The following is a 12,494-nucleotide window of genomic DNA, read 5'->3' on the forward strand; positions in this document are numbered from 1 at the left end:
ACATGTTAATGGTGGCACTATATACAAAACATATCTAGCAGTTAGTTAACAATGGTACCCTTGTTCGTACGTTTTTAGTAAATCACAGATGCTACACACACACACCCATATTCTCCTATATCAAAGGTATCTCTTCAAAACATACAGAGAATACGTAAACAGCAAAAAGTTGGAACAGTATTCAGAAGCCACAACACGATCACATTAATACACAATAAAACACCCTAAAGACCTAATGGAAAGAAAAAATAAAATTTAAATCATCCATCATGAAAGTGGATTCCAATACATTATAGAGAAACAAAAGAGACCAAAATTAGAATTTGTTTGTTAGCTATATGAGGGCTGTTTGTGTGAGCCATCCCTAATTTAGCAGTGATAGACTAGAAGGAAGGTAGTTAATCAACATTTCCACCTCTAACTCATGGGCAACTCTTTTAACAAAGAATAGTGGGATTGACCATCACATTATAATGGCTGAAATGGCGACCACGTTCGGTGTGACGGGAATTCAAACCCACAATCCCCAGACTGTACTTCGAGTGCCCTAACCACCAGGCAAAAATTAGAATTCAGGAGCACGATAGACATACAAGATTCAGTAATACACATATCAATCTACAATAGCCCATAATTCATGCCAAAATTGGAATACTAGTAAAATACTGGGAGATGAGCCATACAAACAGAAAAAGAAAGATGGAGGAAGTTTTTTTTTACACTAACTGATAACACACTGAGTCATCCTAACATAGAAGTCGGCAAAATCTTTATATACTTCTTAAAAGCATTCATATAATTTAGGGGAGGCCCGAGTCCAAGTAGATAGCACAGCGGATTTTCTATCTTCCTCAAGACCAAGCCTCTACCACCACAGAAACAGTCATTCTCTGGACTTCCTTGAAAATGGGAGTAGGAACTGGTCTTCCTTGAAAATGGGAGTAGGAATGTAGGATGAAACTAGTTAATAATGAGTGATTAATAAAACAAATAATTAATAATTAGACTTAGGTGTTTGTATAAACTTCTAACCACCACAATAAGAAGCCACTTTGTGTTTCTATTTTTGTAGTTAAAGCTAAAATATAATTACACATAGTTCCTCAGTTATAATGATTACAAACCGATTGTGTATTTTTATTCACACATAGCTCTTCAGTTATAATGTTTACAAACTGATTGTGTATTTTTATTACACATAGCTCCTCAGTTATAATGATTACAAACTGATTGTGTATTTTTATTAAAACTGATTATGTATTTTTATTACACATAGCTCCTCAGCTATAATGTTTACAAACTGATTGTGTATTTTTATTACACATAGCTCCTCAGCTATAATGATTACAAACTGATTGTGTATTTTTATCACACATAGCTCCTCAGCTATAATGATTACAAACCGATTGTGTATTTTTATTACACATAGCTCCTCAGCTATAATGACTACAAACTGATTGTGTATTTTTATTACACATAGCTCCTCACTACTATATTATGAGTATAAAACACAACAACTGATGTTTTTTGGTACAACGAGAGGTAAAATCTTAATTATTAGTTATAGCCGACTAGGTTTGGTAACACAGTTATCATCATCAATGTTTTAGATGCTAGTTGGCTGTAACTAGTAATACTGATTTTACCTTTCATCGTGCCAAAAAACTTGGTTAGTGTTTTTTTTTAGTTAACCGATACTTACAATATATCTGTTCTCTGAGCAATACCTCTAATGAAGGTTAACAAAAATATTCAGTGTTCTTTTTATGTAAATATAACAAACTTACAGGATACATGTTAGAGTTCTTACATCCTACATAAGTACTTCATAATCAAATTTTTTATGTTTATTTTGTGCAACTGGAAAAATATCCAGGTAACGAATCCTTCTACTGCATTGCTACTGTAGTGCCCCCACGGTAAGTTTTTTTTATAGTATTATTTTCATTTGTCTTAAACATGCTAAATGTACAGAAGTATCAGTTTGTAAGACAAACGTTTCACATGTTTATCATATGGTTTATTAAAAATACTTTTGTAAAGAGGGTTTTATTCCAAATCACTGAAAACTGACTAAGGTAATAATATTTTAAAATATCAATCTTTATAGAAAATGTAAACGCTCTCCAGTGAATGACTTTTTGAGTCAAATGGAAATCTTTAAGTTGAATAGATGATAAAAATAACTGGTATTTGTATTAAAAACAGAAACCTAAGTGCACGGGTAGGGGTCGAAGTGCACGTGTCACAAACTTTTACAGAGTGCCAGTCAACATGTTATTACGTATTTGATGTCAGAGTTATGAACTATTCATTTTACCCTACGTGGCTTATTTAGCGACAGTTCATGGTAGATGAGAATAAATACCAGTCGCAGTATAGAGGGATTCAAAGAAAAAACAATTGTAGATATGGATTTTGGAGATTCTAGAGGTTATGCAAATGCAATACACAAACTGTATGATGGACAAAAGTATATTTATTCTTCACATGAACATCAACTTGCACTCCGACTTGTCAAGAGTCTGAGCCGGACTCGTATTGTCAATTCATGGACTCATCTTGAGTACAAGTATGTTTGTTTCACAATCCAATTTTTTGTGTACAAAACAAACTTGTATATTTTAGTAGAAGCTTTCCACTTTTTCTGGAAATGAAACATGTGGATCTTGGATCGGCCTTTCCCGGTCATCTACAAACCAATTAAAGAAGGTGGTCTTATTCGTCAGTGAGTTATTGCCAATCATCATCATCTACACACACAGTGAATTTGGACTTATAAGTCAACATTTCTACTCCAATACAAGGTTGGTCCAATGGACTGAGCCTGTGCACGTTTGGTTAATGGAAACTAACATTTAATTGAGAAGTAGTTGGACTTACACCAGTTTCTGAATCACCTATGTCTTCCACCTCGACATCATATGAACCTTCCAGGGATTCTGGGTGTTGTTCAACACGCTGAGCCCCTTCTAATGCTCTTGGGTTAGTAGGGTCCATGCTAAACCAAACAAATAAAAGAGTATAAAGCTAATCTTGAAAATTATATTCCAAAAGCAATAAAAAGCCTCAACTTATTTTATTTGGTAACAAAAGTTCAGTGGAAATTACTTGAAATTCTGAATCCGTAAGCTGAAAAGAAAGAATTAATGTTCCATAAGATGTAACAAAAATGATTATACAAGACCATGTAAAAAAACTGAAGAAACCTATTTAGGCTCTACAATTCAAAAGTTATCCTCATACCTTCAAGTTTCCTAATTCTTTCCACAAATACACTCCAGCTTGGGGATCCAAGACGTTAGAATACATTTTGTGCTACCTCATAGATAAAGAAACTGGATTTTTCTAGCATATTTATTGTTGATACCTCCACAAGTAAGCAACACAGCATTGATACGAATCTAAGTTCTAAATGAGAAGTTTAAACATTTCATACAAATATTTATCAAACTATTAACCTTCATAAAATAGAATGTGCTTCAGATGCAGACTGTGTCATCATTATCCGTGCATAAATACACATCTAAATTATAACAATTAATCTTTTTATCTGCTACACAACTCTTTAATCCATATTCTCCTGGTCTTAATTATACTGTATGTATGAATATCCTTGTGTTATACTCCCAACTGTTAGATCAGTATTAGAAGTAAAAAAATAAAAAACGGAAGCTTACTTCAGAGCTATACTAAAGTGGTGGAGGGCCTTCTCGTGTTCATTGATCTTCGAAAGAAAGTCACCCAACAACTGGTGCAACCTACAGGTACTCTGTAATTCTGCTTGCTTCTTTAACCTGCAATTACAGCTTTTTTTTTATAAGTTTTGTCGAGCAATTATGCTTTAACAAAACAACAAATGGACATTCTAACAGTACAACTTACTTACTAACCTATTATTTAACTTCAGGAAATACAGAATATTACTTACAGTTCTATTCCCTTCTGATATTGTCTCTCTTGCTCGTAGATTTCAACAATCTGATAGACTGCATCCAGATAAATAGGATCTTGTTTCAGGGCTTTTTCCAGTAATGTTTTGGCCTAGTAATATCCAAGAATTAAGATATTTATACATTTATGAACAATTACAGATGTAAGGGTAATAAATAATAGTGCTTCTAACTTTGCGACTTTATAAAAATACAACTCCAGCCTTTTATAACATAATTAAAAAAAAACTTTATAAATTAAGCCTTTTTATAAGCAGTACAAAAAGATCTTACCTTTTCAACAGAAAGTGTATCTTTGGCCAAAACTGAGGCGTAAAGCTGAAAATGAAATGAAAAATCAGTTGTATTGTTTCAGAATTTTGTTTACACTGACTTATAGATGAGAATTCAAAACGTACAACTTAGAAGACTGGTGTCTTTCAGAAAGAAATATTGAATAAGCTTAATAGATAGATTAGTTCTAAATGAAGAAACACGTAGTTAAAGTTTCATTTAGATATATGTGATGAAAACGTAGGTTTAACTCTGGAGATCTTGTGGTGGGCATCATTGTTTTATGGGGTATTCCTTTAAAGGATTCTGAGGAGGACATGTTTACTTTTTCAGTTTCGTTGAGCCATGAACATGTCCAGTAGATGGGCAGATTTTAAAATTTTACTTGAATGAAATCTACCTGTGGTTAAACGTAAATAGGCAAAGTCAGTTCTGCTCGTTCAAGGTTAATTAGTCTGATGACTAGCTGTTTTTGTAACCTTGGTTTTTGTGTTTGTAAAACGAAAAAAATAAAATAAACATCTTTTGAAGATGAATAAACAATGCACAGTGAATCTGACAATCTGTAGCTTCATTCCGAGCTACAAATAAATACTGTACTATAGTTTAAATGCTCATAATTGTCACTCATTTTGTAAAAAAAAAAACAATTCAGCTTCTCTTAAGCAACTAAAAAGAAATCCTCTATCACGATGTCTTGGTAAATGAGGTATTTTTCAGTTGCCCGAGAGAAGCTGAACTTCTTTTCAGAAGTTTGAGAAATACTCAAATCATCATCAAATACCTTTTCAAAGAATTGTTTAATTTAATCATTAGTTGGTTGTTAGCTTCAAAGCGAATAAAAAAACAAATTTACAGGTTCCTAAACGTGATGTAATAAAATGATACATACAGAGGAGCATGAAGCTACCAAAACTTTGTATGTTTAGAGAGATGGAAGCCACAAGTTGTAACTGACAGTGTATGAAATAAAAGATAAATAAAGCTGTACAAAAGTAGATTGATATATATGTCTCCATTGTTGTACACAGAAATCTAATCTAACAATTGGGAGTGTTACACAAGTACTTTACGCTTACAGTATAATTAAGATCAGGAGACAGTAGATTATCTCTGTGTATATGGGCTCAGTCCAATGAACCCGAGTCCGTACTGGAGAATTAACAATTACTATATATCCAAATTCACCAAGTGTTGAAAACATGTACACAAAAAAAATTAAACGTTTTTAAATAAAGTATTTCTTCTATAGATTTGCTTGAGAATTTACTGAGTCAGTCTGTGTGAAAAGTGAATTTCATGACAGGAATAAAAATATTTTCATTTTAAAGTTTCATATTTCAATTGCATAACCTCTAGAACCTCCTAAATGAATGTTAAAATTTTTTTTTCAGTAACATTGTATATTTTATCTGTAGATTTGTCTATAGAAAAGCATACTTTAGAGACATTATTTTCAAGTATAACAAAAACAATGGTTGAAAAACATGAATTGTAGTAACACATTTCTTTCCTTTCCAATATTAACTGTGAAGTTACAAATTAAGTTTATTCACAGTTTAAATCTTCATTCTTTTATTAAACATGTTTTCAGTTTATATTTTGCTGACTTGGCAAATAAAGCAATAAATCAAAGTATTAGCTATTACATTTGTAAATCCAAGCAACAATGCTCTCAAAAGCAAGCAAACGTGTGAAGCCCTTAATTATATCTCTGTTAGATACTGTTGACTTGGTATTAGTTTGAATTTTTAATTAGTTAGATACTGTTGACGTTGTGCAAGTTTGAATTTTTAATTAGTTAGATGTTGTTGACGTTGTATTAATTTGAATTTTTAATTAGTTAGATACTGTTGACGTTGTATAAGTTTGAATTTTTAATTAGTTAGATGTTGTTGATATTGTATTAGTTTGAATTTTTAATTAGTTAGATACTGTTGACGTTGTATAAGTTTGAATTTTTAATTAGTTAGATGTTGTTGACATTGTATAAGTTTGAATTTTTAATTAGTTAGATGTTGTTGACATTGTATAAGTTTGAATTTTTAATTAGTTAGATGTTGTTGATGTTGTATAAGTTTGAATTTTTAATTACTTAGATACTGTTGACGTTGTATAAGTTAGAATTTTTAATTAGTTAGATGTTGTTGACATTGTATAAGTTTGAATTTTTAATTAGTTAGATGTTGTTGACGTTGTATATGTTTGAATTTTTAATTAGTTAGATGCTGTTGACATTGTACAAGTTTGAATTTTGAATTAGTTAGATACTGTTGACGTTGTACAAGTTTGAATTTTTAATTAGTTAGATACTGTTGACGTTGTATAAGTTTGAATTTTTAATTAGTTAGATACTGTTGACGTTGTAGTATAAGTTTGAATTTTTAATTAGTTAGATACTGTTTACATTGTATTAGTTTGAATTTTTAATTAGTTAGATACTGTTGATGTTGTATAAGTTTGAATTTTTAATTAGTTAGATGCTGTTGACGTTGTATAAGTTTGAATTTTTAATTATTTAGATGCTGTTGACATTGTATAAGTTTGAATTTTTAATTAGTTAGATGTTGTTGACGTTGTATGTTGGAACAACTTTATATATATTGGATGTGTCATGACATTATAGTAAATTTTTTTAATATTTTCTTTTGAATTAAGAAATTAAATCTTATAAAGTATTAAAATTTGATTTTATAACTACGTTTTGATGCCAAGTTTATCGACATACACTGATAATAAAGTAGTTTAATTAAATTTTGAATGTTACTCTATGAAAAGTCACGACATGTGTATTTTAACTTCACTCATGCACACAGGGTTAAACTCTTGTGTAGCACAAAAAGTTTGATATTGTAAATCAAAGTTGTTTGGTTGAAAGGATAATAATAATAATGTTTCATCAGTACGCCCCCCCCCCAAAAAAAAAATCTTTTGATACTCACTTAGAAGGTTCTAAAAGTTATGTAAATGAAATATGAAAACCGAAAGATGAGAAGAAAAATTTTTATTCTTGGTATGAAAAAATAACCTTTCACTAAGACAATTCAGGAAAGGCTTCAGAAAGTTACATACAAAACTTTAGTGCACAACAAACTCGTAGCATTATTAAAAGCTTACCAAATTTAGTGAATTCACACTTAGTAAATTCTATTACTGTACAAATTAGTATGTATAGGTTCACGATTCCAGGGTCGATCAATTTGACTGAGTTCATGAACAGATGGTTAAGTGTGATTTTGGAAAAAAGAGGTTAAACAACTAAGGAAAGAATCCATTACAAAGAATTTTAGTGTTACTGTCTCTGTGTTCGTTTATATAGATACTCTAAAACACACATAGTTTTAGGCCAGTAATACTATAACTATATTTTCAAAAATATTTATGGTTTCATAAAAATTTCATTACAAAATAACTTACACAAAGAGCTCGAGGTGTCTGTCCCAACTGCTTGCAACAATTACTGGCATAAACTATCGCTTCCCGATTTCTCCCTAAGGCCATATAGCCATCAACCAGCCCTAAAAGAAGCATTTGTCTGATGAAATAAGAATAATGAAATGAAGAAAACATTTATATTTGAAAAATACACAGTGTGTCTGAACTTAGAATTGTTACATCAGTAGTATATAACCCATGAGAATTTAATTCATGGTAGTTTATAAGCAAATAAATAAACCAGCAAGAACATCTGTTGTACTTGTTTTAATGCAACAGACATAGGTTAGTTATCTGTCTTGCAAAAGAAATGAGAGAAAGAGAGAAAAAATAGAAATTAATAACTAAAAAGTTTAACTCAATATTTCTCTAATTTTATACAAATACAGGTTCACTGTGGTGAGTAAAAGACAGCTAAGAAAAACACAAATATATCACTACAAATGATGGGTGGAATTTCTTGAAACAAGTATAACTAAGTGACAACTGATGGATGATAACACAGGCCTGTGAAGTTAAACTTCATAAAAGCTGTTTTGGTTTTAATAATGGATTTTCCATAATTCAGGTACACAGATTTCGAAAACAATATTCATTTCTTTTCTATCACGTAAGGATTTTTTATAAATCGGGGGAAAAAAAAACTCGTACTTAGATTAAATTTACCCCAAATATAACAGAATATGTTTGGGTCATTTACACAACCTCTAGTTACCATAGTGATGAATAAATAATAATAATAAAAAGAAATAATAATGTCAATGTGCACACACAAACAAATACTATCCAGAAATGACACATCATGTGGTCTGTTAACTGTTTATATACTAGCGGTGTGTTTCTCATGGGTTCTAGAACAATTGATGAGACTCATGTCATGATTGGTCCAAGAAAAATCTATAGTCAGTGGTTGTCAACATTTTAAGCATAACAAAATGTGACTCGATTTCAATGAAAACGATTCACTTATGTAAAAGTACATATGACGTTTTGTGAAAAATCTGTACGTGATGGAGAAAAATGGATATCACTTTCGGGTTCAGTGTACATGAATTACTATAGAACATGTTAATATTTCAAGACAATACAACCATCGCAGGCCTGTGTAATCTGTGTTTCACAGTTAGTTTTAGATTCAATCAATATTATCATATCCTGTAAACCTGTATCTCATTTTGACAGAAACCTTCATAAATCACTGGTTTTTGTGCACAAGGAAAAGAAAATAACTATCAAAAACATTCGCTTAAAACCAATTAGTCAGGTAGAGTTTGTGATTTCACAAAAAGCAAGGGAAGAAAATTTTCCTAAACTCTGAATTCAGTACTAAACCAGTCTCTTACGTAACTTGAAACTTTAGAATACAAAATAAATCACAAGTTTTGATGTTGAGAATGTTACCAAAGCACAAATACCTTTGTGAGCTTCAAATCTGTACGGAGCTATCTTATAAGCTTCTTTAAAGTGAACTAAGGCATCTTGCACTCTCTTCAGCTCCATCAGGATAAACCCTTTCAACAGCAAAGCTTCGATGTTCCGAGGACTGATCAAGCAGGCCTAGAAGTACGGAAGTTTTCATAAAGCCGATTACGAGATTTCAGGAAAACAAATCACACACATTACTTATCCACTATTTGGTCGACATTACTTTATTGATTTGTCAGTATATAATAGTTTTTTTACTTTAGAGATACTGTTTCATCAGATATTAATACCTATTTGAAAATATTAAGCCAATGCATTATTACAGTAGGACAGACAAAATAATAAAGACAACGGTTTTCAACGTAATGAACTTACATAGTGGTACATTTAAAGCTCAATACACCAAACTGGTAACAAAAAATAAGCAAACTTATTTCAAACAATTTTGAAAATGCCATTTTTAGAAAAAAGCTTTAATTGAACGACAACCTGAACTGCTATAAGTAATTCAGATCAAAGAAAGAACTTACGAACACAAACTTCCAAGTTTTAACTTACTTTCTGAGCAAAGTAAACTCCTCTCGTTCCCTTTTTTGTGGCATGACAAAAGTATGCCATTGCAATCCACGGTTCTGGAGCAACATCACTGACACTCATAAGTTGAGAAGATAAGCTGGTGGAAAATAGCAATAATGTTTCATATTTTTCTAGATCTGCAGTTATTCTTGCATTAATGCATTGAATGGAGTAATAAAACCACTCAAGAAAGAAACTCAAGTGAAAAACAAACCATGAGACATTATATTTTCAAGGGATGATAGCTTCTTAGCAAGAATAAACTTACACTTTGTGATGGGCATAAAAACTAAAAAAAAATGAATGAATGCACTGTTTATAGGCAAGACTCGGAAATGAAAATTGGACCCTTTTTTTATTTTTCTTTGCAAATTACACTGGATATCTTTGAATGATAAAGCAAAAGTTCTAAAAATTTTTAAAGTAAATATATGTTAAACAGAACTACAAAATACTTAAAATTTGAAACGTACATCTGAAAGATGCACAAACACTGGTTCAGGTACGATTAAAAGGGTAAACTTTGATGACAAAGAACCCACTTTTTGGAAATAAAAGTTTGGAGACGGCTTGACTTGGTAATGAAAAAAAACTTTATTGTAAATGTACGATGTTTCGACAATATTATGTCATCCTCCAGATCGTACATTTACAATAAAGTTTTTTTTTTTTTTTCTATTATCCAGTCAAGCCATCTCCAAACTTTTATTCAAATGGTAAAAGAGAGGTGTCGATAGATGGTTAAATTTTATAAAAATGTATCACATTGTGTCAAACATGATTTTACTCAAAAAATCAAGCAGACTCCAAGAAATATCATTAGTTTTTAATATACAAAGGAACAACAAATAAATAATAAAATCTTTCAATGTACAGGACAAATGAGAAGTTACACTATATAAACTATGCAAGTACATAGACAAAGTCAATCAATGAGTAATAATAATTATGAAGCTTTCCCCTTCTTGGCAAGGAAGAATTACAGATACATTACCTAGTAATCTGTTAATCTAACTATTAAGCAAAAGGAACTTAAAATACTTACTTTTCCAGTTCCTTAAGTTTCTTTTCTCTTGCCAGAACTGCAGCAAATAAATCCATACCTCTTAGCCCTAGAGGGTCGAGAGTGTGTGCCTGCAGCAAATGTTGAAAAAAAGGAAAAAAGTTAAAACAAGCAATGAAAATTAGCATAATAAAACCATGACAATAGGTTAAACATCAACAGAAACATAGAGACAACTTTACAAGGACTAAAAGGTAATTAAAAAAGGATGGGATTGACCACAGGTGATCCCAAAAGAGGAGTTAAAAAACAACAACATTTGTCTGAAAGAATCATTTATCAACTCCATTGGATTGAAAGAGAAGAGCAGACAAAATGTGACTGAATGATACGATAACTCTGGTGTATTCAAACAGAAGGATTAAAAAACAGTTACCTGAAAGAAACAAACACTAACAGACTGAAACAGAAGAGTGATATGAAATATGTCTGAAACAAATGTACATTAACTTGGTAAACTAAAAAAAAGGATAACAATCATATGTCTAAATGAGTCACGTATTAACCCTACTGGATTCAAAGGAAATGATGTATTTTTGTGCCTGAAACAAGTACGTGTTAACTTTGATAGATTCGAAGAGAACGGTAAGAAATTTTTTCTCAAAACAAGTACGAGTTGACTTTAGTTGATACAAAGAAAGTGATAAAAATATGTCTGAAAAAAACTTCCACTAACTCTAGTGGATTCAAAGGGTAAAAAAACTGGATCACCGGCAGCATAAAAAATTCAAAAAGTATGTGCCTGAAATAAACAATTATGAATAAAAAAAAACACATTTATTGGGCTTTCATCATATGATAAGGTTTCTGTTTAACTGCAAGTTTTTAGGTGAGAGAAAAGGTTTAGCGAGGATGAGTTAAGACTAGCAAACCCTATTATTGAGTCATTAAAGAAAAGAAAGATGAAACAGATCAAAAGAAGTAAGACACATTTTAAACAAGAAAAAATTAACTAGTCTTAGAGAAGCAAGAGTATGATCTGAAGCAAACAAAGCTGAAAGATTAGAGGACTGAGAGCATATACTTAACACAAACAGACTTGGTTTCCTAAGTTTAAGGTATTGAAGTAAGCATGAGTATGAGGCAAACAAAGTTGAAAGATTATAGGACTGAGAGCATATACTTAACACAAACAGACTTGGTTTCCTAAGTTTAAGGTATTGAAGTAAGCATGAATATGAGGCAAACAAAGCTCAAAGATTAGAGGACTGAGAGAATGTACTTAACACAAACAGACTTGGTTTCCTAAGTTTAAGGTATTGAAGTAAGCATGAGTATGAGGCAAACAAAGCTGAAAGATTAGAGGACTGAGAGCATATACTTAACACAAACAGACTTGGTTTCCTAAGTTTAAGGTACTGAAGTAAGCATGAGTATGAGGCAAACAAAGCTCAAAGATTAGAGGACTGAGAGCATATACTTAACACAAACAGACTTGGTTTCCTAAGTTTAAGGTATTAAAGTAAGCATGAGCATGAGGCAAACAAAGCTCAAAGATTAGAGGACTGAGAGCATATACTTAACACAAACAGACTTGGTTTCCTAAAGTTTAAGGTATCGAAGTAAGCATGAATATGAGGCAAACAAAGCTGAAAGATTAGAGGACTGAGAGCATATACTTAACACAAACAGATTTGGTTTCCTAAGTTTAAGGTATTAAAGTAAGCATGAGCATGAGGCAAACAAAGCTCAAAGATTAGAGGACTTAGAGCATATACTTAACACAAACAGATTTGGTTTCCTAAGTTTAAGGAACTGAAGTAAGCATG

General features: G+C 31.4%; 1 protein-coding gene across 1 annotated transcript in view; it reads right to left on the reverse strand.

The window, feature by feature from the left end:
• Positions 1-2,523: 2,523 nt before the first annotated feature.
• LOC106463751 (anaphase-promoting complex subunit 7-like) overlaps positions 2,524-12,494 on the reverse strand; it is a 33,701-nt gene continuing 23,730 nt past the window's right edge. Inside the window, exons 9-16 of the mRNA XM_013923811.2 lie at positions 10,708-10,796; positions 9,645-9,759; positions 9,077-9,218; positions 7,644-7,744; positions 4,227-4,271; positions 3,932-4,044; positions 3,681-3,797; positions 2,524-3,001 (exon numbers count right to left, since the gene is read on the reverse strand). Of these exons, the coding sequence (XP_013779265.2) occupies positions 2,842-3,001; positions 3,681-3,797; positions 3,932-4,044; positions 4,227-4,271; positions 7,644-7,744; positions 9,077-9,218; positions 9,645-9,759; positions 10,708-10,796 (882 nt within the window). The 3' untranslated portion in view covers positions 2,524-2,841. The remainder of the gene's footprint in view (positions 3,002-3,680; positions 3,798-3,931; positions 4,045-4,226; positions 4,272-7,643; positions 7,745-9,076; positions 9,219-9,644; positions 9,760-10,707; positions 10,797-12,494) is intronic.

The sequence above is a fragment of the Limulus polyphemus genome, unplaced genomic scaffold (assembly GCF_000517525.1).
Source record: "Limulus polyphemus unplaced genomic scaffold, Limulus_polyphemus-2.1.2 Scaffold1474, whole genome shotgun sequence".
Classification (NCBI taxonomy): domain Eukaryota; kingdom Metazoa; phylum Arthropoda; class Merostomata; order Xiphosura; family Limulidae; genus Limulus; species Limulus polyphemus.